This window comes from Callionymus lyra, chromosome 2, assembly GCF_982586985.1.
Source record: "Callionymus lyra chromosome 2, fCalLyr1.hap1.1, whole genome shotgun sequence".
NCBI classification, from domain to species: Eukaryota; Metazoa; Chordata; class Actinopteri; order Syngnathiformes; family Callionymidae; genus Callionymus; species Callionymus lyra.
Window position 1 is genome coordinate 3,030,518 of NC_141819.1, and position 22,589 is coordinate 3,053,106.

Genomic DNA, 22,589 nt, shown 5'->3' on the forward strand with positions numbered 1-22,589 from the left:
GTTGACCAGCTGTACAAGAAACATCAGCTACACACACTGATGTCGACCAGCCGTACAAGAAACATCAGCTACACACACTGATGTTGACCAGCCGTACAAGAAACATCAGCTACACACACTGATGTCGACCAGCCGTACAAGAAACATCAGCTACACACACTGATGTCGACCAGCCGTACAAGAAACATCAGCTACACACACTGATGTCGACCAGCCGTACAAGAAACATCAGCTACACACACTGATGTCGACCAGCTGTACAAGAAACATCAGCTACACACACTGATGTCGACCAGCCGTACAAGAAACATCAGCTACACACACTGATGTCGACCAGCCGTACAAGAAACATCAGCTACACACACTGATGTCGACCAGCCGTACAAGAAACATCAGCTACACACACTGATGTCGACCAGCCGTACAAGAAACATCAGCTACACACACTGATGTCGACCAGCCGTACAAGAAACATCAGCTACACACACTGATGTCGACCAGCCGTACAAGAAACATCAGCTACACACACTGATGTCGACCAGCCGTACAAGAAACATCAGCTACACACACTGATGTCGACCAGCCGTACAAGAAACATCAGCTACACACACTGATGTCGACCAGCTGTACAAGAAACATCAGCTACACACACTGATGTCGACCAGCCGTACAAGAAACATCAGCTACACACACTGATGTCGACCAGCCGTACAAGAAACATCAGCTACACACACTGATGTTGACCAGCTGTACAAGAAACATCAGCTACACACACTGATGTTGACCAGCTGTACAAGAAACATCAGCTACACACACTGATGTCGACCAGCCGTACAAGAAACATCAGCTACACACACTGATGTCGACCAGCCGTACAAGAAACATCAGCTACACACACTGATGTCGACCAGCCGTACAAGAAACATCAGCTACACACACTGATGTCGACCAGCTGTACAAGAAACATCAGCTACACACACTGATGTCGACCAGCCGTACAAGAAACATCAGCTACACACACTGATGTCGACCAGCTGTACAAGAAACATCAGCTACACACACTGATGTCGACCAGCCGTACAAGAAACATCAGCTACACACACTGATGTCGACCAGCCGTACAAGAAACATCAGCTACACACACTGATGTCGACCAGCCGTACAAGAAACATCAGCTACACACACTGATGTCGACCAGCTGTACAAGAAACATCAGCTACACACACTGATGTCGACCAGCCGTACAAGAAACATCAGCTACACACACTGATGTCGACCAGCTGTACAAGAAACATCAGCTACACACACTGATGTCGACCAGCCGTACAAGAAACATCAGCTACACACACTGATGTCGACCAGCTGTACAAGAAACATCAGCTACACACACTGATGTCGACCAGCCGTACAAGAAATATCAGCTACACACACTGATGTTGACCAGCTGTACAAGAAACATCAGCTACACACACTGATGTCGACCAGCTGTACAAGAAACATCAGCTACACACACTGATGTCGACCAGCCGTACAAGAAACATCAGCTACACACACTGATGTCGACCAGCTGTACAAGAAACATCAGCTACACACACTGATGTCGACCAGCCGTACAAGAAACATCAGCTACACACACTGATGTCGACCAGCTGTACAAGAAACATCAGCTACACACACTGATGTCGACCAGCCGTACAAGAAACATCAGCTACACACACTGATGTCGACCAGCCGTACAAGAAACATCAGCTACACACACTGATGTCGACCAGCCGTACAAGAAACATCAGCTACACACACTGATGTCGACCAGCCGTACAAGAAACATCAGCTACACACACTGATGTCGACCAGCCGTACAAGAAACATCAGCTACACACACTGATGTCGACCAGCTGTACAAGAAACATCAGCTACACACACTGATGTCGACCAGCCGTACAAGAAACATCAGCTACACACACTGATGTCGACCAGCTGTACAAGAAACATCAGCTACACACACTGATGTCGACCAGCCGTACAAGAAACATCAGCTACACACACTGATGTCGACCAGCTGTACAAGAAACATCAGCTACACACACTGATGTCGACCAGCCGTACAAGAAACATCAGCTACACACACTGATGTCGACCAGCTGTACAAGAAACATCAGCTACACACACTGATGTCGACCAGCTGTACAAGAAACATCAGCTACACACAATGATGTCGACCAGCCGTACAAGAAACATCAGCTACACACAATGATGTCGACCAGCCGTACAAGAAACATCAGCTACACACACTGATGTCGACCAGCCGTACAAGAAACATCAGCTACACACACTGATGTCGACCAGCTGTACAAGAAACATCAGCTACACACAATGATGTCGACCAGCCGTACAAGAAACATCAGCTACACACACTGATGTCGACCAGCCGTACAAGAAACATCAGCTACACACACTGATGTCGACCAGCAGTACAAGAAACATCAGCTACACACAATGATGTCGACCAGCCGTACAAGAAACATCAGCTACACACACTGATGTCGACCAGCCGTACAAGAAACATCAGCTACACACACTGATGTCGACCAGCAGTACAAGAAACATCAGCTACACACAATGATGTCGACCAGCCGTACAAGAAACATCAGCTACACACACTGATGTCGACCAGCAGTACAAGAAACATCAGCTACACACAATGATGTCGACCAGCCGTACAAGAAACATCAGCTACACACAATGATGTCGACCAGCCGTACAAGAAACATCAGCTACACACACTGATGTCGACCAGCTGTACAAGAAACATCAGCTACACACACTGATGTCGACCAGCTGTACAAGAAACATCAGCTACACACACTGATGTCGACCAGCCGTACAAGAAACATCAGCTACACACACTGATGTCGACCAGCCGTACAAGAAACATCAGCTACACACACTGATGTCGACCAGCTGTACAAGAAACATCAGCTACACACACTGATGTTGACCAGCCGTACAAGAAACATCAGCTACACACACTGATGTTGACCAGCCGTACAAGAAACATCAGCTACACACACTGATGTTGACCAGCTGTACAAGAAACATCAGCTACACACACTGATGTCGACCAGCTGTACAAGAAACATCAGCTACACACAATGATGTCGACCAGCCGTACAAGAAACATCAGCTACACACAATGATGTCGACCAGCCGTACAAGAAACATCAGCTACACACACTGATGTCGACCAGCCGTACAAGAAACATCAGCTACACACACTGATGTCGACCAGCAGTACAAGAAACATCAGCTACACACACTGATGTCGACCAGCTGTACAAGAAACATCAGCTACACACACTGATGTCGACCAGCTGTACAAGAAACATCAGCTACACACAATGATGTCGACCAGCTGTACAAGAAACATCAGCTACACACACTGATGTCGACCAGCTGTACAAGAAACATCAGCTACACACACTGATGTCGACCAGCTGTACAAGAAACATCAGCTACACACAATGATGTCGACCAGCCGTACAAGAAACATCAGCTACACACAATGATGTCGACCAGCCGTACAAGAAACATCAGCTACACACACTGATGTCGACCAGCCGTACAAGAAACATCAGCTACACACACTGATGTCGACCAGCAGTACAAGAAACATCAGCTACACACAATGATGTCGACCAGCTGTACAAGAAACATCAGCTACACACACTGATGTTGACCAGCTGTACAAGAAACATCAGCTACACACACTGATGTCGACCAGCTGTACAAGAAACATCAGCTACACACACTGATGTCGACCAGCTGTACAAGAAACATCAGCTACACACACTGATGTCGACCAGCTGTACAAGAAACATCAGCTACACACACTGATGTCGACCAGCCGTACAAGAAACATCAGCTACACACACAGTCCAGCTGATGTTTCTTGTACAGCTGGTCGATTCAATGACATGATTTTTTCTGGCTTTAATTCCAGCAGCAAGGAAGTCCAACGATCTTTGACCTTTGTTTTCCAGCGCTGAACATTCCTACCAGTTCCTCGGCATCGATATTGTTTGAAGGAGTTCCTCGTGAAGATCCTCCGTGATGTCAAAATATCTTTTGTACTGTCTTTTGAGGACAGAAATCACATCAAATACTTTTCAGCGTTCCATGAAACATCTGTGTATCGACTGGTCCAGACCTCAGTTCCTCAAGAGTGGAGTCTGTGTCCCGAGACAAGATAACGGATCCTCAACACACACTTTCAAGACTTCAACAACCTTTTTTCTGGATACCCTGTGGATGGTCTCGGAATCGGCAGATGTATATAAAAAACTTGCATCCACAGTTTTACACGTTATTCCTAAAGTTTGGAACTCCATGATGACCATGTCCTTTTCAAAGTCCTTCTTAATGCACGCCTGCAAACCACCACATGACAGTCGCAGTAGAAAAAACGTGAAGGAAACTCTCAAAATGTTCAGTTTACCGGCGATATGAAGAAGAATACGTGATCTATTACCACGGTAACGAGGTATTATACCTTTAGGCCTTTATTTTCTAAGAATATAGAGAATCCCTTTGGCTCACCCTTTCTGTACTTGTACCTTATTTATCTGATAAGGTACATTTATCCTTATTTATCTTATTATATCTATTTAATGATTTGTGTCAATCAATAAAATAGTTCATAAAATTGATTCAACAGAATAAGATATATTTTTATGAGCGTAAACAAGCCAGATTTTGTAAAATAAAAATATAAGTTTTTTTTCTCACCAGTGTATAAACACACACTCAACAATCACATACGTTTTCTGCTTTGTTTCCATGACTGTTACGACATAAATCAATAAAACGTATGTGTTTTTGTGTCAAATATATATATATTTATATGTATATGCGCTATAGTTATGTACTTATAACTTAAGTATAATTTGTTTAAATGTAAAACAGTGGATACAAAAAAGGGAGTTGATAGAAGAAAGTGATTCTTTCAAATGATTTCACATGTTGAACATGTATTTTGTAAGTACTGCAGTACTTTTGACAAGACATCAGGCAAACATCACTCATAGTACACACATAGAAACTACATGACAAAATTCACAAAAGCACATTAAAACAAGAAATGTTTTGAAATTGATTTGTCCAAATAGTTTGACCCCTGACCCTTCAGAAGTGCACCAGTGTGAGGAGATCCTGGGAAGTATGTGTGTGTGTGTGTGTGTGTGTGTGTGTGTGTGTGTGTGTGTGTGTGTGTGTGTGTGTGTCCTCACATCTACCCGTCTGACCTTCTTTCTAACCTTTTATTGTGAAGTGACCTTGAGTCTCTTGAAAGTTTTAAAGCAAATGTTTTATTAAACATGATGAACATCATGAGTGACTCGTGCTCCACTGAACTTCAAGTCTTCAGTCGACTCAACAAGTGATGAAAGAGTTTCTTCAACAACATTCAGATCAACACGTTTGTTTCAGGAGCAGATTTCTTCCATCATCACTGTCAGCACTTTAATGATGATTGACAGCAGCTACACAAGTGTGTTGGAGGAACACACTCACACACTCAGGTCACACACACACACTGAGGAACCAGAACCAGGAACCTCTGTGAGTCCAAATCCCAGGTACAAAGGTTCAGTGGAGGTGAAGAAGGATCCGAGGAGTTTCTTTCCATCAGAGGAGACACTGAAGAAGCTTAAATATCCAGGTTCATTAAAGTTCATCTTCACTGCTACTCTGTGAGAAACTTCTTGACTCTTGATGACAGTTTCTTTCTTATCGTGATAGAATTTATATCCTTCATCATCAGAGCAGCTCAGACTCCAGGAATAACGGTTCTGTCCAAACTCAGACTCGTCTTCTTTCCCTCCGTCTCTTCTGAGAGTCAGTGCGATAGAAGCTCCTCCTCTCCACTCCAGCTCCCAGGAACATGGTCCAGTCACAGCTTCTCTGCTCATCACCTGAAGACACCGGTGGAATCTGTCGGGATGGTCCAGATAATCCTGATCCTGCGTCACAAGTTCCACCGTCCTGTTGTCGTTGGACAGTAGGAGGCGCCGGTGTGCTGTGTCCGGGTCCAGTGAGAGTGGACGGAAGTCTGAGAGAAGAAGACACGAGAGGTGATGATGGTGGAAGAACTTTCTCTTCAAGACAATCATGGACTTAGTGTCCCAGCAAGCCAGGGAGGGCTGCTCTGTTTGTTGACATCTAGTGGAGATCATCACCAAAGTGAAGTCTTCTGAGACTGGGACCACCTCCAGAGAAGAACCAGGAGGAACATCCCAGAATCATCTTGTCACATTTGATTGACACCAGTGTGTCCATATCAAGTCAGCAGCTAAACTAGCATGAAGCTAACATGATGTTTCTTCATGTTCTTGAAACATCTCTGTGTTCATCTCCACCATCATCCTGGACTTGATGAAGCTCCATCAGCAGATTCAAGTGTAACAACATCTCAACATCACAACTGCTCCACTAGAAGCTGACAGAGTCAAGGAGTTCTCATCCATCAATCAAATCAAACTTACACTTCTTCCATCCAGATGTTAACCTCTGTGGTCCACAGTGATCCAGCCTGGAGGAAGAAACATTGAGAAGATCAGATTCATTTGACTTCAGATGCTGCTAAGTGGACGTTCTTCCATGACTGTGTTGACCACAACAAAGATGGATCTAGAAACACTCGCTCAGTCTCCACTGTCTCCTTGTTCTTCCACTGGTGTCCAGCAGGAGAACATGGAGAAGCTCTGAGAGTTGGATTCATGTGCTCAGTTCAGATGAAGAGTCTGAGCAGCGTCACACACTCACATCTCTCTGCTTCTGATCACATGTTCAGTCTGAAGATCTTTGGAGCTCAGTCAGTGAGTTCTGCTGCTCCGTCCATACCTGAGAGTCTCCAGTCCAGCAGACAGCAGCTCCAGTCCTGGTCCTCCTGGATGATTGAAGCTCAGGTCCAGCTCTCTCAGATGGGACGGGTTAGATGTCAGAGCTGAGGCCAGAGAAGAACAACCTCCTGCTGAGATCTTACACCCTGACAGACTGTAATGAAGGAGAAACACTTTCATTAAATCAGAAGAACTGAAGACATGATGTTCTGACCTGAGAGTCTCCAGGTGACAGTGTGGACTCTTCAGTCCAGCAGACAGCAGCTCCACTCCTGGATCCTGCAGGTCGTTGAGACTCAGGTCCAGTAGAGTCAGACTAGAGGACGGAGAGCTGAGGACTGAGGACAGAAGTGAACAACTTCTCTCTGTCAGTCGACAGTTGATCAGCCTGTGAAAGAGACAGAAACGTCAACAAGAGACTTTTTCTCTATTTTGACTTGAAAGCCTTGATTGGAGGAAACACTGAACTCTTGACGTTCATAAGATCATCACATGATTGTGTGAACATTTGAAGACTTTGATTTCAATCAGGATCAACTTGATCAACACATGAAATAATGAAGTTTTCATCAGTTCAACACTTGATGTATAAATGATCACATGACTCACTGTTGTGAGAGGATTGATGTGTGTTTGTGTTTAATGTCAGTGTTAGTGTTATTGTTGTGTAACTCCACTCACACTGTTGTGTAACTCCACTCACACTGGTGTTGTGTAACTCCACTCACACTGGTGTTGTGTAACTCCACTCACACTGGTGTTGTGTAACTCCACTCACACTGGTGTTGTGTAACTCCACTCACACTGGTGTTGTGTAACTCCACTCACACTGGTGTTGTGTAACTCCACTCACACTGTTGTGTAACTCCACTCACACTGGTGTTGTGTAACTCCACTCACACTGGTGTTGTGTAACTCCACTCACACTGGTGTTGTGTAACTCCACTCACACTGTTGTGTAACTCCACTCACACTGGTGTTGTGTAACTCCACTCACACTGGTGTTGTGTAACTCCACTCACACTGGTGTTGTGTAACTCCACTCACACTGGTGTTGTGTAACTCCACTCACACTGGTGTTGTGTAACTCCACTCACACTGGTGTTGTGTAACTCCACTCACACTGGTGTTGTGTAACTCCACTCACACTAGTGTTGTGTAACTCCACTCACACTGGTGTTGTGTAACTCCACTCACACTGGTGTTGTGTAACTCCACTCACACTGGTGTTGTGTAACTCCACTCACACTGGTGTTGTGTAACTCCACTCACACTAGTGTTGTGTAACTCCACTCACACTAGTGTTGTGTAACTCCACTCACACTGGTGTTGTGTAACTCCACTCACACTGGTGTTGTGTAACTCCACTCACACTGGGGTTGTGTAACTCCACTCACACTAGTGTTGTGTAACTCCACTCACACTAGTGTTGTGTAACTCCACTCACACTGGTGTTGTGTAACTCCACTCACACTAGTGTTGTGTAACTCCACTCACACTGGTGTTGTGTAACTCCACTCACACTGGTGTTGTGTAACTCCACTCACAGTAGTGTTGTGTAACTCCACTCACACTAGTGTTGTGTAACTCCACCCACAGTAGTGTTGTGTAACTCCACTCACAGTAGTGTTGTGTAACTCCACTCACACTAGTGTTGTGTAACTCCACTCACAGTAGTGTTGTGTAACTCCACTCACACTAGTGTTGTGTAACTCCACTCACACTAGTGTTGTGTAACTCCACTCACAGTAGTGTTGTGTAACTCCACTCACACTAGTGTTGTGTAACTCCACTCACAGTAGTGTTGTGTAACTCCACTCACACTAGTGTTGTGTAACTCCACTCACAGTAGTGTTGTGTAACTCCACTCACACTAGTGTTGTGTAACTCCACTCACACTAGTGTTGTGTAACTCCACTCACAGTAGTGTTGTGTAACTCCACTCACACTAGTGTTGTGTAACTCCACTCACAGTAGTGTTGTGTAACTCCACTCACACTAGTGTTGTGTAACTCCACTCACAGTAGTGTTGTGTAACTCCACTCACAGTAGTGTTGTGTAACTCCACTCACACTGGTGTTGTGTAACTCCACTCACACTGGTGTTGTGTAACTCCACTCACACTGGTGTTGTGTAACTCCACTCACACTGGTGTTGTGTAACACCACTCACACTGGTGTTGTGTAACTCCACTCACACTGGTGTTGTGTAACTCCACTCACACTAGTGTGGTGTAACTCCACTCACACTAGTGTTGTGTAACTCCACTCACACTAGTGTTGTTTAACTCCACTCACACTGGTGTTGTGTAACTCCACTCACAGTAGTGTTGTGTAACTCCACTCACACTGGTGTTGTGTAACTCCACTCACAGTAGTGTTGTGTAACTCCACTCACACTAGTGTTGTGTAACTCCACTCACAGTAGTGTTGTGTAACTCCACTCACACTAGTGTTGTGTAACTCCACTCACAGTAGTGTTGTGTAACTCCACTCACACTGGTGTTGTGTAACTCCACTCACACTAGTGTTGTGTAACTCCACTCACACTGGTGTTGTGTAACTCCACTCACACTGGTGTTGTGTAACTCCACTCACACTGGTGTTGTGTAACTCCACTCACACTGGTGTTGTGTAACTCCACTCACACTGGTGTTGTGTAACACCACTCACACTGGTGTTGTGTAACTCCACTCACACTGGTGTTGTGTTACTCCACTCACACTGTTGTGTCACTCCACTCACACTGGTGTTGTGTAACTCCACTTTGACTCGTTGTGTGACTCATGTTGTGTGACTTGTGTTGTGTGACTCGTGTTGTGTGACTTATGTGACTCGTGTCGTGTGACTTGTGTCGTGTGACTCATGTTGTGAGACTCTCGTTGTGTTAGTTGTGTTGTTTGACTTATGTTGTGTGAGTCGTGTGACTTGTGTCGTGTGACTTGTGTTGTTCAACTTAAGTTTTGTGAATTGTGTTGTTTGACTTATGTGAGTCGTGTTGTGTGACTTGTGTTCCGTGAATCATGTTGTGTGATTTGTGTTGTGTGACTCTTTTTGTGTTAGTTGTGTTATGTGACCTGTGATGTGTGACTTGTGTTGTGTGACTTGTGTTGTGTGACTTGTGTGACTCATGTTGTATGACTCGTGTTGTGTGACTCGTGTTGTGTGACTCGTGTTGTGTGACTCGTGTTGTGTAACTTGTGTTGTGTGACTTGTGTAGTGTGACTTGTGTAGTGTGACTTGTGTAGTGGGACTTGTGTGACTTGTGTTAGTTGTGTTATGTGAGTTGTGTTATGTGAGTTGTGTTATGTGAGTCGTGTAGTGTGAGTCGTGTAGTGTGAGTCGGTTAGTGTGACTCGTGTCGTGTGACTCTTGTGTCGTGTGACTTTTGTTGTGTGACTCGTGTTGTGTGACTTTTGTTGTGTGACTTGTCTTGCGTGACTTGTGTTGTGTTCGTCGTGTCATATGACTGGTGTTGTGTTAGTCGTGTCATGTGACTCATGTTGTGTGACTCGTGTTGTGTTAGTCGTGTCATGTGACTCATGTTGTGTGACCCGTGTTGTGTGAGTCGTGTTGTGTGAGTCGTGTTGTGTGAGTCGTGTTGTGTGAGTCGTGTTCTGTGACTGGTGTTGTGTGACTTGTGTCATGTGACTTGTGTTGTGTGAGTCGTGTTGTGTGATTTGCGTTGTGACTTGTGTTGTGTGACTTGTGTTGTGTGAGTCGTGTTGTGTGAGTCGTGTTGTGTGACTCGTGTCGTGTGACTCGTGTTGTGTGACTTTTGTGTCGTGTGACTTTTGTGTCGTGTGACTTGTGTTGTGTGACTCGTGTTGTGTGACTTGTGTTGTGTGAGTCTTGTTGTGTGACTTGTGTTGTGTGTTTGTAAAGATCAACCTGCGTCTCATGGAAGCTTCAAGAACCAGAGAAGAGAGTTTGTTCTAATTGTTGATGGTTTTCTTCAACATTCAATGATTTGAACGTCTTTTACTGTCGAGTCATGATAGAAATACTAGAGTTTAGTCTCCAGACTGTGTTGATAAATATGTCAAGATGACTTGAAATATTCTTCACCTTCCTGTTGTGTTCATGAAATATCATCACTTCTAGAACCAAGTTCATGAGTCGAGGAAAAGTCATTCAAATCCTCTCAGAGTGAAAAAGGTTTCATGAAGAAACATGAATCCATTCACTGTTTACATCCATGTGTGTGTTTGTGTTTGTTTGAAATGATGTTCTGACCTGAGAGTCTCCAGGTGACAGTGTGGACTCTTCAGTCCAGCAGACAGCAGCTCCACTCCTGGATCCTGCAGGTCGTTGTGACTCAGGTCCAGTTGAGTCAGACTAGAGGACGGAGAGCTGAGGACTGAGGACAGAAGTGAACAACTTCTCTCTGACAGTCGACAGTTGATCATCCTGTGAAAGAGACAGAAACGTCAACAAGAGACTTTTTCTCTATTTTGCCTTGAAAGCCTTGATTGGAGGAAACACTGAACTCTTGACGTTCATAAGATCATCACATGATTGTGTGAACATTTGAAGACTTTGATTTCAATCAAGATCAACTTGATCAACACATGAAATAATGAAGTTTTCATCAGTTCAACACTTGATGTATAAATGATCACATGACTCACTGTTGTGAGAGGATTGATGTGTGTTTGTGTTTAATGTCAGTGTTAGTGTTAGTGTTGTGTAACTCCACTCACACTGTTGTGTAACTCCACTCACACTGGTGTGTAACTCCACTCACACTGGTGTGTAACTCCACTCACACTGGTGTTGTGTAACTCCACTCACACTGGTGTTGTGTAACTCCACTCACACTGGTGTTGTGTAACTCCACTCACACTGGTGTGTAACTCCACTCACACTGGTGTTGTGTAACTCGACTTTGACTCGTTGTGTGACTCATGTTGTTTGACTTGTGTTGTGTAAGTCGTGTTGTGTGAGTCATGTTGTGTGACTTGTCTTGTGTGACTTGTGTTCTGTGACTCTTGTTGTGTTAGTTGTCTTGTGTGACTTGTGTTGTGTGATTTGCATTGTGACTTGTTGTGTGCTGTGTGGCACGTGTTTTGTGAGTTGTGTTTTGTGACTTGTGTTGTGTGAGTCTTGTTGTGTGAGTCGTTTTGTCTGAGTCATGTTGTGTGAGTCGTGTTTTGTGACTTGTGTGAGTCATGTTTTGTGACTTGTGTTGTGTGAGTCGTTTTGTGTGAGTCGTGTTGTGTGAGTCGTGTTGTGTGAGTCGTGTTCTGTGACTGGTGTTGTGTGAGTTGTGTGAGTCGTGTCGTGTGAGTCGTGTCGTGTGAGTCGTGTCGTGTGAGTCGTGTTGTGTGACTTGTGTTGTGTGACTTGTTTTGTGTGAGTTGTGTTGTGTGAGTTGTGTTGTGTGACTCGTGTCATGTGAGTTGTGTCGTGTGACTCGTGTCGTGTTAGTTGTCTTGTGTGACTTGTGTTGTGTTAGTTGTGTTATGTGACTTGTGTCGTGTGACTTGCGTTGTGGGACTCGTGTTGTGTTAGTCGTGTTATGTGACTCATGTTGTGTGACTCGTGTTGTGTGACTTCTATCGTGTGACTTGTGTTGTGTGAGTCTTGTTGTGTGAGTCTTGTTGTGTGAGTCGTTTTGTGTGAGTTGTATTGTGTGAGTTGTGTTGTGTGAGTCTTGTTGTGTGAGTCGTTTTGTGTGAGTCATGTTGCGTGAGTCATGTTTTGTGACTTGTGTTGTGTGAGTCGTGTTGTGTGACTTGTGTTCTGTGACTCCTGTTGTGTGACTTGTGTGAGTAGTGTTGTGTGAGTTGTGTGACTTGTGTCGTGTGAGTTGTGTTGTGTGAGTCGTGTTGTGTGACTTGTGTTCTGTGACTCCTGTTGTGTGAGTTGTGTGAGTAGTGTTGTGTGAGTTGTGTGACTTGTGTCGTGTGAGTTGTGTTGTGTGAGTCGTCTTGTGTGAGTCATGTTTTGTGACTTGTGTTCTGTGACTCTTGTTGTGTTAGTTGTGTTGTGTGACTCGTGTTGTGTGAGTCATGTTTTGTGACTTGTGTTCTGTGACTTTTGTTGTGTTAGTTGTCTTATGTGACTTTTGTTGTGTGATTTGCATTGTGACTTGTTGTGTGACTCATGTGACTTGTGTCGTGTGGCTCGTGTCGTGTGACTCGTGTTGTGTGACTCGTGTTGTGTGACTCGTGTTGTGTGACTTGTGTTGTGTGACTCGTGTTGTGTGACTCGTGTTGTGTGACTCGTGTTGTGTGACTCGTGTTGTGTGACTTGTGTTGTGTGACTCGTGTTGTGTGACTCGTGTTGTGTGACTCGTGTTGTGTGACTCGTGTTGTGTGACTTGTGTTGTGTGACTCGTGTTGTGTGACTCGTGTTGTGTGACTCGTGTTGTGTGACTCGTGTTGTGTGACTTGTTTCATGTGACTTGTTTCGTGTGACTTGTTTCGTGTGGCTCGTGTTGTGTGACTCGTGTTGTGTGACTCGTGTTGTGTGACTTGTGTTGTGTGACTCGTGTTGTGGGACTTGTGTTGTGTGACTCGTGTTGTGTGACTCGTGTTGTGTGACTTGTGTTGTGTGACTCGTGTTGTGTGACTCGTGTTGTGTGACTTGTGTTGTGTGACTCGTGTTGTGTGACTTGTTTCATGTGACTTGTTTCGTGTGGCTCGTGTTGTGTGACTCGTGTTGTGTGACTTGTGTAGTGTGACTTGTCTTGCGTGTCTTGTGTTGTGTTAGTTGTCTTATGTGACTTTTGTTGTGTGATTTGCATTGTGACTTGTTGTGTGAGTCGTGTGGCTCGTGTCGTGTGACTTTTGTTGTGTGACTTTTGTTGTGTGACTCGTGTTGTGTGACTCGTGTTGTGTGACTTGTGTCGTGTGACTCGTGTTGTGTGACTTGTGTTGTGTGACTTGTGTTGTGTGACTTGTGTTGTGTGACTTGTGTTGTGTGACTTGTGTTGTGTGACTTGTGTTGTGTGACTTGTGTTGTTTCTCAAGTGTTTGTAAAGATCAACCTGCGTCTCATGGAAGCTTCAAGAACCAGAGAAGAGAGTTTGTTCTAATTGTTGATGGTTTTCTTCAACATTCAATGATTTGAACGTCTTTTACTGTCGAGTCATGATAGAAATACTAGAGTTTAGTCTCCAGACTGTGTTGATAAATATGTCAAGATGACTTGAAATATTCTTCACCTTCCTGTTGTGTTCATGAAATATCATCACTTCTAGAACCAAGTTCATGAGTCGAGGAAAAGTCATTCAAATCCTCTCAGAGTGAAAAAGGTTTCATGAAGAAACATGAATCCATTCACTGTTTACATCCATGTGTGTGTTTGTGTTTGTTTGAAATGATGTTCTGACCTGAGAGTCTCCAGGTGACAGTGTGGACTCTTCAGTCCAGCAGACAGCAGCTCCACTCCTGGATCCTGCAGGTTCCAGTTGAGACTCAGGTCCAGTTGAGTCAGACTAGAGGACGGAGAGCTGAGGACTGAGGACAGAAGTGAACAACTTCTCTCTGACAGTAGACAGCAGATCAGCCTGTGAAAGAGACAGAAACGTCAACAAGAGACTTTTTCTCTATTTTGCCTTGAAAGCCTTGATTGGAGGAAACACTGAACTCTTGACGTTCATAAGATCATCACATGATTGTGTGAACATTTGAAGACTTTGATTTCAATCAGGATCAACTTGATCAACACATGAAATAATGAAGTTTTCATCAGTTCAACACTTGATGTATAAATGATCACATGACTCACTGTTGTGAGAGGATTGATGTGTGTTTGTGTTTAATGTCAGTGTTAGTGTTATTGTTGTGTAACTCCACTCACACTGGTGTTGTGTAACTCCACTCACACTGGTGTTGTGTAACTCCACTCACACTGGTGTTGTGTAACTCCACTCACACTGGTGTTGTGTAACTCCACTTTGACTCGTTGTGTGACTCATGTTGTTTGACTTGTGTTGTGTAAGTCGTGTTGTGTGAGTCGTGTCATGTGACTCATGTTGTGTGACTCGTGTTGTGTGAGTCTTGCTGTGTGACACGTGTTTTGTGAGTTGTGTTTTGTGACTTGTGTTGTGTGAGTCTTGTTGTGTGAGTCGTGTTGTGTGAGTCATGTTGCGTGAGTCATGTTTTGTGACTTGTGTTGTGTGAGTCTTGCTGTGTGAGTCGTTTTGTGTGAGTCGTGTTGTGTGAGTCGTGTTGTGTGAGTCGTGTTGTGTGAGTCATGTTGCGTGAGTCATGTTTTGTGACTTGTGTTGTGTGAGTCTTGCTGTGTGAGTCGTGTTGTGTGAGTCGTGTTGTGTGAGTTGTGTGAGTAGTGTGAGTAGTGTTGTGTGAGTTGTGTGAGTCGTGTTGTGTTGTGTTAATTGTGTTGTGTGACTTGTGTTGTGTGACTCGTGATGTGTGACTTGTGTCGTGTGACTCGTGTTGTGTGACTTTTGTTGTGTGACTTCTTTTGTGTGAGTTGTGTTGTGTGACTTCTGTTGTGTGACTTCTGTTGCGTGACTCATGTTGTATGAATTGTGTTGTGTAACTTGTGTTGTGTGAGTTGTGTTGTGTGATTTGTGTTGTGTGACTCATGTCATGTGAGTTGTGTTGTGTGACTCGTGTCATGTGAGTTGTGTCGTGTGACTCGTGTTGTGTTAGTTGTCTTGTGTGACTTGTGTTGTGTTAGTTGTGTTATGTGACTTGTGTCGTGTGACTTGCGTTGTGGGACTCGTGTTGTGTTAGTCGTGTCATGTGACTCATGTTGTGTGACTCGTGTTGTGTGACTTCTATCGTGTGACTTGTGTTGTGTGAGTCTTGTTGTGTGAGTCGTTTTGTATGACTTGTGTTGTGTGAGTTGTGTTGTGTGAGTCTTGTTGTGTGAGTCGTTTTGTGTGAGTCATGTTGCGTGAGTGATGTTCTGTGACTCTTGTTGTGTTAGTTGTGTTGTGTGATTTGTGTTGTGTGACTCATGTCATGTGAGTTGTGTTGTGTGACTCGTGTCATGTGAGTTGTGTCGTGTGACTCGTGTTGTGTTAGTTGTCTTGTGTGACTTGTGTTGTGTTAGTTGTGTTATGTGACTTGTGTCGTGTGACTTGCGTTGTGGGACTCGTGTTGTGTTAGTCGTGTCATGTGACTCATGTTGTGTGACTCGTGTCGTGTGACTTCTATCGTGTGACTTGTGTTGTGTGACCCGTGTTGTGTGAGTCGTGTTGTGTGACTTGTGTTGTGTGAGTCTTGTTGTGTGACTCGTGTTGTGTGACTCGTGTTGTGTGACTCGTGTTGTGTGACTTGTGTTGTGTGACTCGTGTTGTGTGAGTCGTGTTGTGTGAGTCTTGTTGTGTGAGTCGTGTTGTGTGAGTCGTGTTGTGTGAGTCATGTTGTGTGAGTCGTGTTGTGTGAGTCGTGTTCTGTGACTGGTGTTGTGTGAGTTGTGTGAGTAGTGTTGTGTGAGTTGTGTGACTTGTGTCGTGTGACTCGTGTCGTGTTAGTTGTCTTGTGTGACTTGTGTTGTGTTAGTTGTGTTATGTGACTTGTGTCGTGTGACTTGCGTTGTGGGACTTGTGTCGTGTGACTTGTGTTGTGTGACTTGTGTCGTGTGACTCGTGTTGTGTGACTTGTGTTGTGTGACTTGTGTTGTGTGACTTGTGTTGTGTGACTTGTGTTGTTTCTCAAGTGTTTGTAAAGATCAACCTGCGTCTCATGGAAGCTTCAAGAACCAGAGAAGAGAGTTTGTTCTAATTGTTGATGGTTTTCTTCAACATTCAATGATTTGAACGTCTTTTACTGTCGAGTCATGATAGAAATACTAGAGTTTAGTCTCCAGACTGTGTTGATAAATATGTCAAGATGACTTGAAATATTCTTCACCTTCCTGTTGTGTTCATGAAATATCATCACTTCTAGAACCAAGTTCATGAGTCGAGGAAAAGTCATTCAAATCCTCTCAGAGTGAAAAAGGTTTCATGAAGAAACATGAATCCATTCACTGTTTACATCCATGTGTGTGTTTGTGTTTGTTTGAAATGATGTTCTGACCTGAGAGTCTCCAGGTGACAGTGTGGACTCTTCAGTCCAGCAGACAGCAGCTCCACTCCTGGATCCTTCAGGTCGTTCTCACTCAGGTCCAGTAGAGTCAGACTAGAGGACGGAGAGCTGAGGACTGAGGACAGAAGTGAACAACTTCTCTCTGACAGTCGACAGAAGTTCAGCCTGTGAAAGAGACAGAAACGTCAACAAGAGGATTGATTTGTGTTTATATGAGAAACAAACACAAGATAACATAAGGAAAAATAAGTCACAAAACAAACAACAATGACAAATGAAAATAAAAACACCCCCCAGGGATCATACCCATCAACCTTGTTATTTTACAAAATACATACATTTATCAAGAGTTAGAAAAAGAAAATCAATAAATGCATTTAAACAGACAAAATGGAAAATAAAATGACATCTCCTTAAATGAAATCGCTTCTAATTGGTTTTACATATTCTGTCCATTTGGTCCACATCCTGTAGAACTTGTCCACTTCTGTTTGGAGGTCAAAGGACAACTTCTCCATCTTATAGATGTCGTAAATGATGTCAATCCAGTCCTCTGTCGTCGGTGGTTCAACTTGTAACCACTTCCTCGTGATACATTTTTTACTCGCTGCCAACAATATGAAAAGCAATTTCTTGTCTCCATTGTTCCAGTTTTCGATGGTAAGTCACCAGGTACATGTTTTCACCTTTACAGGGAAGATTCTCACCAAAAATGTTGTTAATATGGCTGTGGATCTCTGTCCAAAAAGTTTGGATTCCACTGCGGCTCCAGAAGACATGCCAGTGATTTTGCTCCATTGAACCCGCAAAGTCTCCAACATGCTTCATCCGTGTTTTATTTGAACGGGTGTGATAAAAAATCGAATAATATTCTTCCAACAGAACTCCCGCCATGTATTTGATCTTGTTGAGAACCATTGTAGATGACAAATTTTTTCCCAGCTCTCATTTGTGATTGATATATATCTCCATCCTTTTCCCATCACTGCCTTATATATCCTGTGTTCTCATGTGTAGATTGTCGAAATCCTTTGTACAATTTAGATACTATTTTATTGCTATATTTGCCTCCAATAATGAAATAAAAATCTCTAATAATCCTTTTTCACATCATCAATTGGCTTTTTCAAATTTTGATTAAGATCATTTCTGACTTGTAAGTATCTGTAAAAATCCTCTTTTTCTAAACCGTGTTTTTTCTGAAGGTTTTCAAAACTCTGAAAATTCCCTTTGTAAATAAATGATTGATAGTCAGTTATACCTTTTAAGATCCAAGTCTTAAATCTGCCGTCCCTTTTATTGGGCACAAAATCGGAGTCAAAAGCACCTCAAGATCCTCGGGGAACCTCTAGGTGGCATGATTTGACAGAGCCAAACCTCTTCCTCCACTTGGAAGGTCCGATCACAACCTGGTCCACCTTCAGTCACAGTACACTCCTCTGGTGCAGAGACAGACTGTGACCACTAAGACAATCAGAAAGTGGACACCAGCTGTGGAGGACGCCATCAGAGACTGCTTTGAAACAACAGACTGGGATGTGCTGCTGAGGTCTCATGGTGAGGACATCGAGGGACAGACACACTGTCTAACAGATTATTTAAATTTCTGTTTGGACGTTGTCGCCCCTACTAAGACTGTCCGCTGTTACCCTAATAATAAACCGTGGGTAACAAAGGAGGTCAAGGATGTCCTTAACAGGAAGAAAGTGGCATTCAGGAGCAGAGACAGGGACGCCATGAGGTCAGCTCAGCAGGAGGTGAAGCGATGCTTGAAGGAGGCAAAGGACACCTACAGGAGGAGGTTGGAGGAGAAGCTGAGCCGAGAAGAAATAAGAGAGGTCTGGGATGGTGTTAAAACCATCACTGGACACAAGACCAAGGCCTCTCTGACTGCAGTGGACACGGTGGATGAGGCAAATGGACTGAACAACTTTTTCAACAGGTTTGAGCAGGTCACCTCACCCTCACTGCTGCCCGCCTCAGGACCTGCCCCACCTTCTTGTGCCCCCCCCAGCTCCACAGAACCACTTCCCAGCTTCACCTCACTCCAGGTACAGGATGTACTTCGGAGGATTCGTCCAGGGAAGGCTGCTGGTCCTGATAAGGTGTCTGCTCGACTGCTAAAGACCTGCGCTGCTGAACTAGCTGAGCCACTCCAGCATGTCTTCAACCTCAGTCTACGGCTGGGGAAAGTACCAACTCTGTGGAAGACTTCCTGTATCGTTCCAGTCCCTAAAAAGATCCGACCGAGTGTGCTTAACGATTACAGACCGGTGGCACTGACTTCGCAGCTGATGAAGACACTGGAGCGGCTGGTCCTCAAACATCTTACGCCACAAGTCCAGCACGCGCAAGACCCCCTGCAGTTTGCCTACCAGCCAGCAGTTGGTGTGGAAGATGCCATCCTTCACCTCCTGCATCGGACCTACTCCCACTTGGATAAAGGAAGCGGTTCAGTGAGAATCCTGTTCCTGGACTTTTCTAGTGCCTTCAACACTATCCAACCCACTCTGCTGCAGGACAAACTGACTAAGATGCATGTGGACCCTGGTCTGGTCTCCTGGATTACGGACTATCTTACTGATCGACCACAGTATGTCAGGCTGAAGGACATCAAGTCTGACACTATGGTGTGCAGTACAGGAGCACCTCAGGGGACAGTACTGGCCCCTCTCCTCTTCACCATCTACACTTCAGACTTCTGCTACAACTCAGAGCTGAGTCTCGTCCAGAAGTATGCTGACGACACTGCCATTGTTGGATGCATCAGGGACAACAGCGAAGACGAGTACAGGAGTCTGATACGTGACTTTGTGGACTGGAGTGAGAGGAACCACTTGCAGCTGAACACCTCAAAAACCAAGGAGCTGGTCTTGGATTTCGGGAGGTCCAGGACAAAGCCACGTCCAGTGTCCATCAGAGGCGACGAGGTGGAGATAGTGGACAACTATAAGTACCTCGGTGTGTGGATGGACAGTAAACTGGACTGGTCCTGCAACACAGACCATGTGTATAAGAAGGTTCAGAGTAGACTGTACTTTCTGAGGAGGCTTCGTTCATTTAACATCTGCAAGAAGCTCCTCTGCATGTTCTACCAGTCTGTGGTGGCCAGTGTCCTGTTCTATGCTGTGGTGTGTTGGGGTGGAAATGTGTCCAAGAGGAGTGTCAACAGGTTGGACAGGTTGATCAGGAGGGCTGGTTCTGTGGTTGGAATGAAGCTGGACTCACTGGTGACAGTTGCTGAGAGGAGATCATTGAACAAACTACTGTCCATCATGGACGATGACAGTCATCCTCTCAGCACTGTCATCAGTGAGCAGAGAAGCAGAATGAGTGCACGAATGCTCCTACCCAGGTGCAAAACAAATAGACTCAGGGACTCATTCATCCCTCGGGCTATTAAATTGTACAATTCTGAGTTCGGGGGCAGGAGTGGAGTGAGAGTATCTGGATGTTCTGTTCCATGTTAGTCTTTGTATCTTTGTCTTTGTTGTTTTTCTTTCCTTGACCTATGTTCTTTGTCTTTGTCTTTAGACTTAGATTGTGTCATCTTGTTCTTCCTCTTTATGTTCTTCTTATTTTATTTTTTATGTATTATTTTTTATTGTTTATGAAAAATTGCTGGCTATTGTAAAAAAACAATTTCCCAAAGGAGACCTCCTGAGGGATCAATAAAGTTTTACCTTACCTTACCTTACCTTATTTAACCAAGTCCTGCCAAGATTTGAGAAAAATGCTTCTTCAACCTTCACTTCATCCTGCAGCTTCTTGTCTGCCATGAGAAAAATCAATGGAACACCATTTACACTAGAACCTTCCAAGTTCTTCCAGCCTGCAGTGTAAGATCTCGAACAGAGACAGATGAAGGGCCTCAGCTGTGCTGCATGGTAATAATGTTGAAGGCAGGACAGGCCCAGACCTCCCTTCTCTTTACTTAATTGCAGTGTTTTATATCTGACCCTGGGTTTTTTCCCTTCCCACACAAATCTTGAGATTAATCTGTCCCATTCTATAAATTGTTTTGATGGAATTTTGACCGGGAGACATTGAAAATATATTCATTCTGATGGAGTCTATCCTTGAGTGAAGATTTAAGTACGGTATAGTTGCCCATCTTTGTAAATCCAACTTAATTCTTTCACTCAAAGGTCCATAATTGATGTCATACAGTCTCAGCAAGTCTCTAGATAGTGACACCCCTAAATATTTGATGAGTTTTGCATCCCATTTCCAGTTATACATAGTCCTGATGTTTGATGGTGGGTCATAGTTCAGTGTTAGAACTTGGGTTTTATCAATATTAACTTTGTAGCTGATAATAGACCGTATTCTTTTAACATCTCCATCACTTTATGGGGTGTCTGAGTAGGTTGTGTTATGGTCAACAGTAAATCATCAGCAAATAACGTGGACATCATGACCCCTTGGATTTCTGCCCTCTGCCTGATCCATTGACCCAGAGGTTCTATGAAAATGGCAAACAATAGTGGTGACGCACAACAGTCTTGTTCCTCTCTCCACAACAAATGATTTGGTTAAATCTCCATTTTAATTCTAGCCGTTGGTTTTTTGTATAATGCTGCAAAAGTATCAATTATAGTTTCATGAAATCCAAACTTTGATAAAACTTTATATAAAAATGACAAACTTACCGAGTCGAACGCCTTTTCTGCGTCCAGACTCAGTAACAACGTTTCCAAGTTTTGATTCCCAGCTTGTCTTATCATGTGTAATGCTCTCCTGATGCTATCTTGAGTTTGTCTATTTCCAACAAAGCCTGTCTGGTCCTCATGAATTAATGTAGGTAAGATTGGTTCAATTCTTCTTGTAAGTATGGAGGTGAACAGTTTATAATCAATGTTCAAAACGCTCACTGGACAGTAATTCCCACATTTTATATTATCTTTCCCTTCTTTGGGAATGACAGATATGATCGCCTCACTCCATGAGGTACAACTTTATGTTCTAAAACCCAGTTAAATGTTCTCAGGAGTGTAGTAATTAGCTGATCTTGCATTATTTTGTACCACTCGGAGGTAAATCCATCTGTTCCGGGGGATTTCCCTCCTTTTAATCTTTTAATTGCTGATCGAAGTTCATCTTCTGTGATTTTTGATGTTAATTTTTCGTTTTGTTCATCGTTAACCTTTGGAAGCTCAATTTGGGATAAGAATTTGTCAATCTGGTGGACATTAGCTGTTTGAGGTTGAGAATAGAGCTTTTCATAACATTTTAAGAAACATTTCTGGATGTTTTGTTGATTAGTTTCCACTTTTTTAGTTGTGGGGTCTCTGATGTTGTGTATAGACCGGTCAGCTTGCTGTTTTCTCAATTTGTAGGACAGGAGCCTCATAGATTTTCCACCAGCCTCGTAGTATTTTTGCTTGGTGAAAAGTAGTTTTTTTGTATTTCATGTGTATTTATTTCATCTATTTCTTTTCTTAGTTTTTGGACTTTCAAGTTAGTGTCATCATCTAAGGACTGGGAGTGTTTCATTTGAGTTGTCCTCAGTTTGTCGTCTGATTCCATAAGTTCTTGTTGTCTAAGTTTCTTCTCATATGAGGAGATAACAATTATTTTACCCTCAACACAGCCTTTAGAACATCCCATAATATAGGTGGTGATACTTCCTTGTTATCATTTAATTCTAAATAGTCTTCAATTTCGGCTTTCAGTTTATC

At 43.8% G+C, this 22,589-nt stretch overlaps 1 protein-coding gene across 10 annotated transcripts in view; it reads right to left on the reverse strand.

Annotated features, from left to right (window-relative positions):
• The window catches only part of LOC148085075 (NACHT, LRR and PYD domains-containing protein 3-like), a 117,088-nt gene that overhangs the window by 78,606 nt on the left and 15,893 nt on the right, over positions 1-22,589 (reverse strand). For 7 of the 10 annotated variants that reach the window (XM_087783239.1, XM_087783245.1, XM_087783240.1 and 4 more), the window contains 4 exons: positions 16,900-17,073; positions 14,235-14,411; positions 11,132-11,305; positions 7,111-7,284 (listed from right to left, as the gene is read on the reverse strand). In XM_087783239.1, the coding sequence (XP_087639365.1) occupies positions 7,111-7,284; positions 11,132-11,305; positions 14,235-14,411; positions 16,900-17,073 (699 nt within the window). Of the gene's footprint in view, positions 1-5,340; positions 6,107-6,539; positions 6,587-6,897; positions 7,051-7,110; positions 7,285-11,131; positions 11,306-14,234; positions 14,412-16,899; positions 17,074-22,589 lie in introns of those variants that run through there. The other 3 variants (XM_087783246.1, XM_087783249.1, XM_087783248.1) reach the window with 3 other exon arrangements.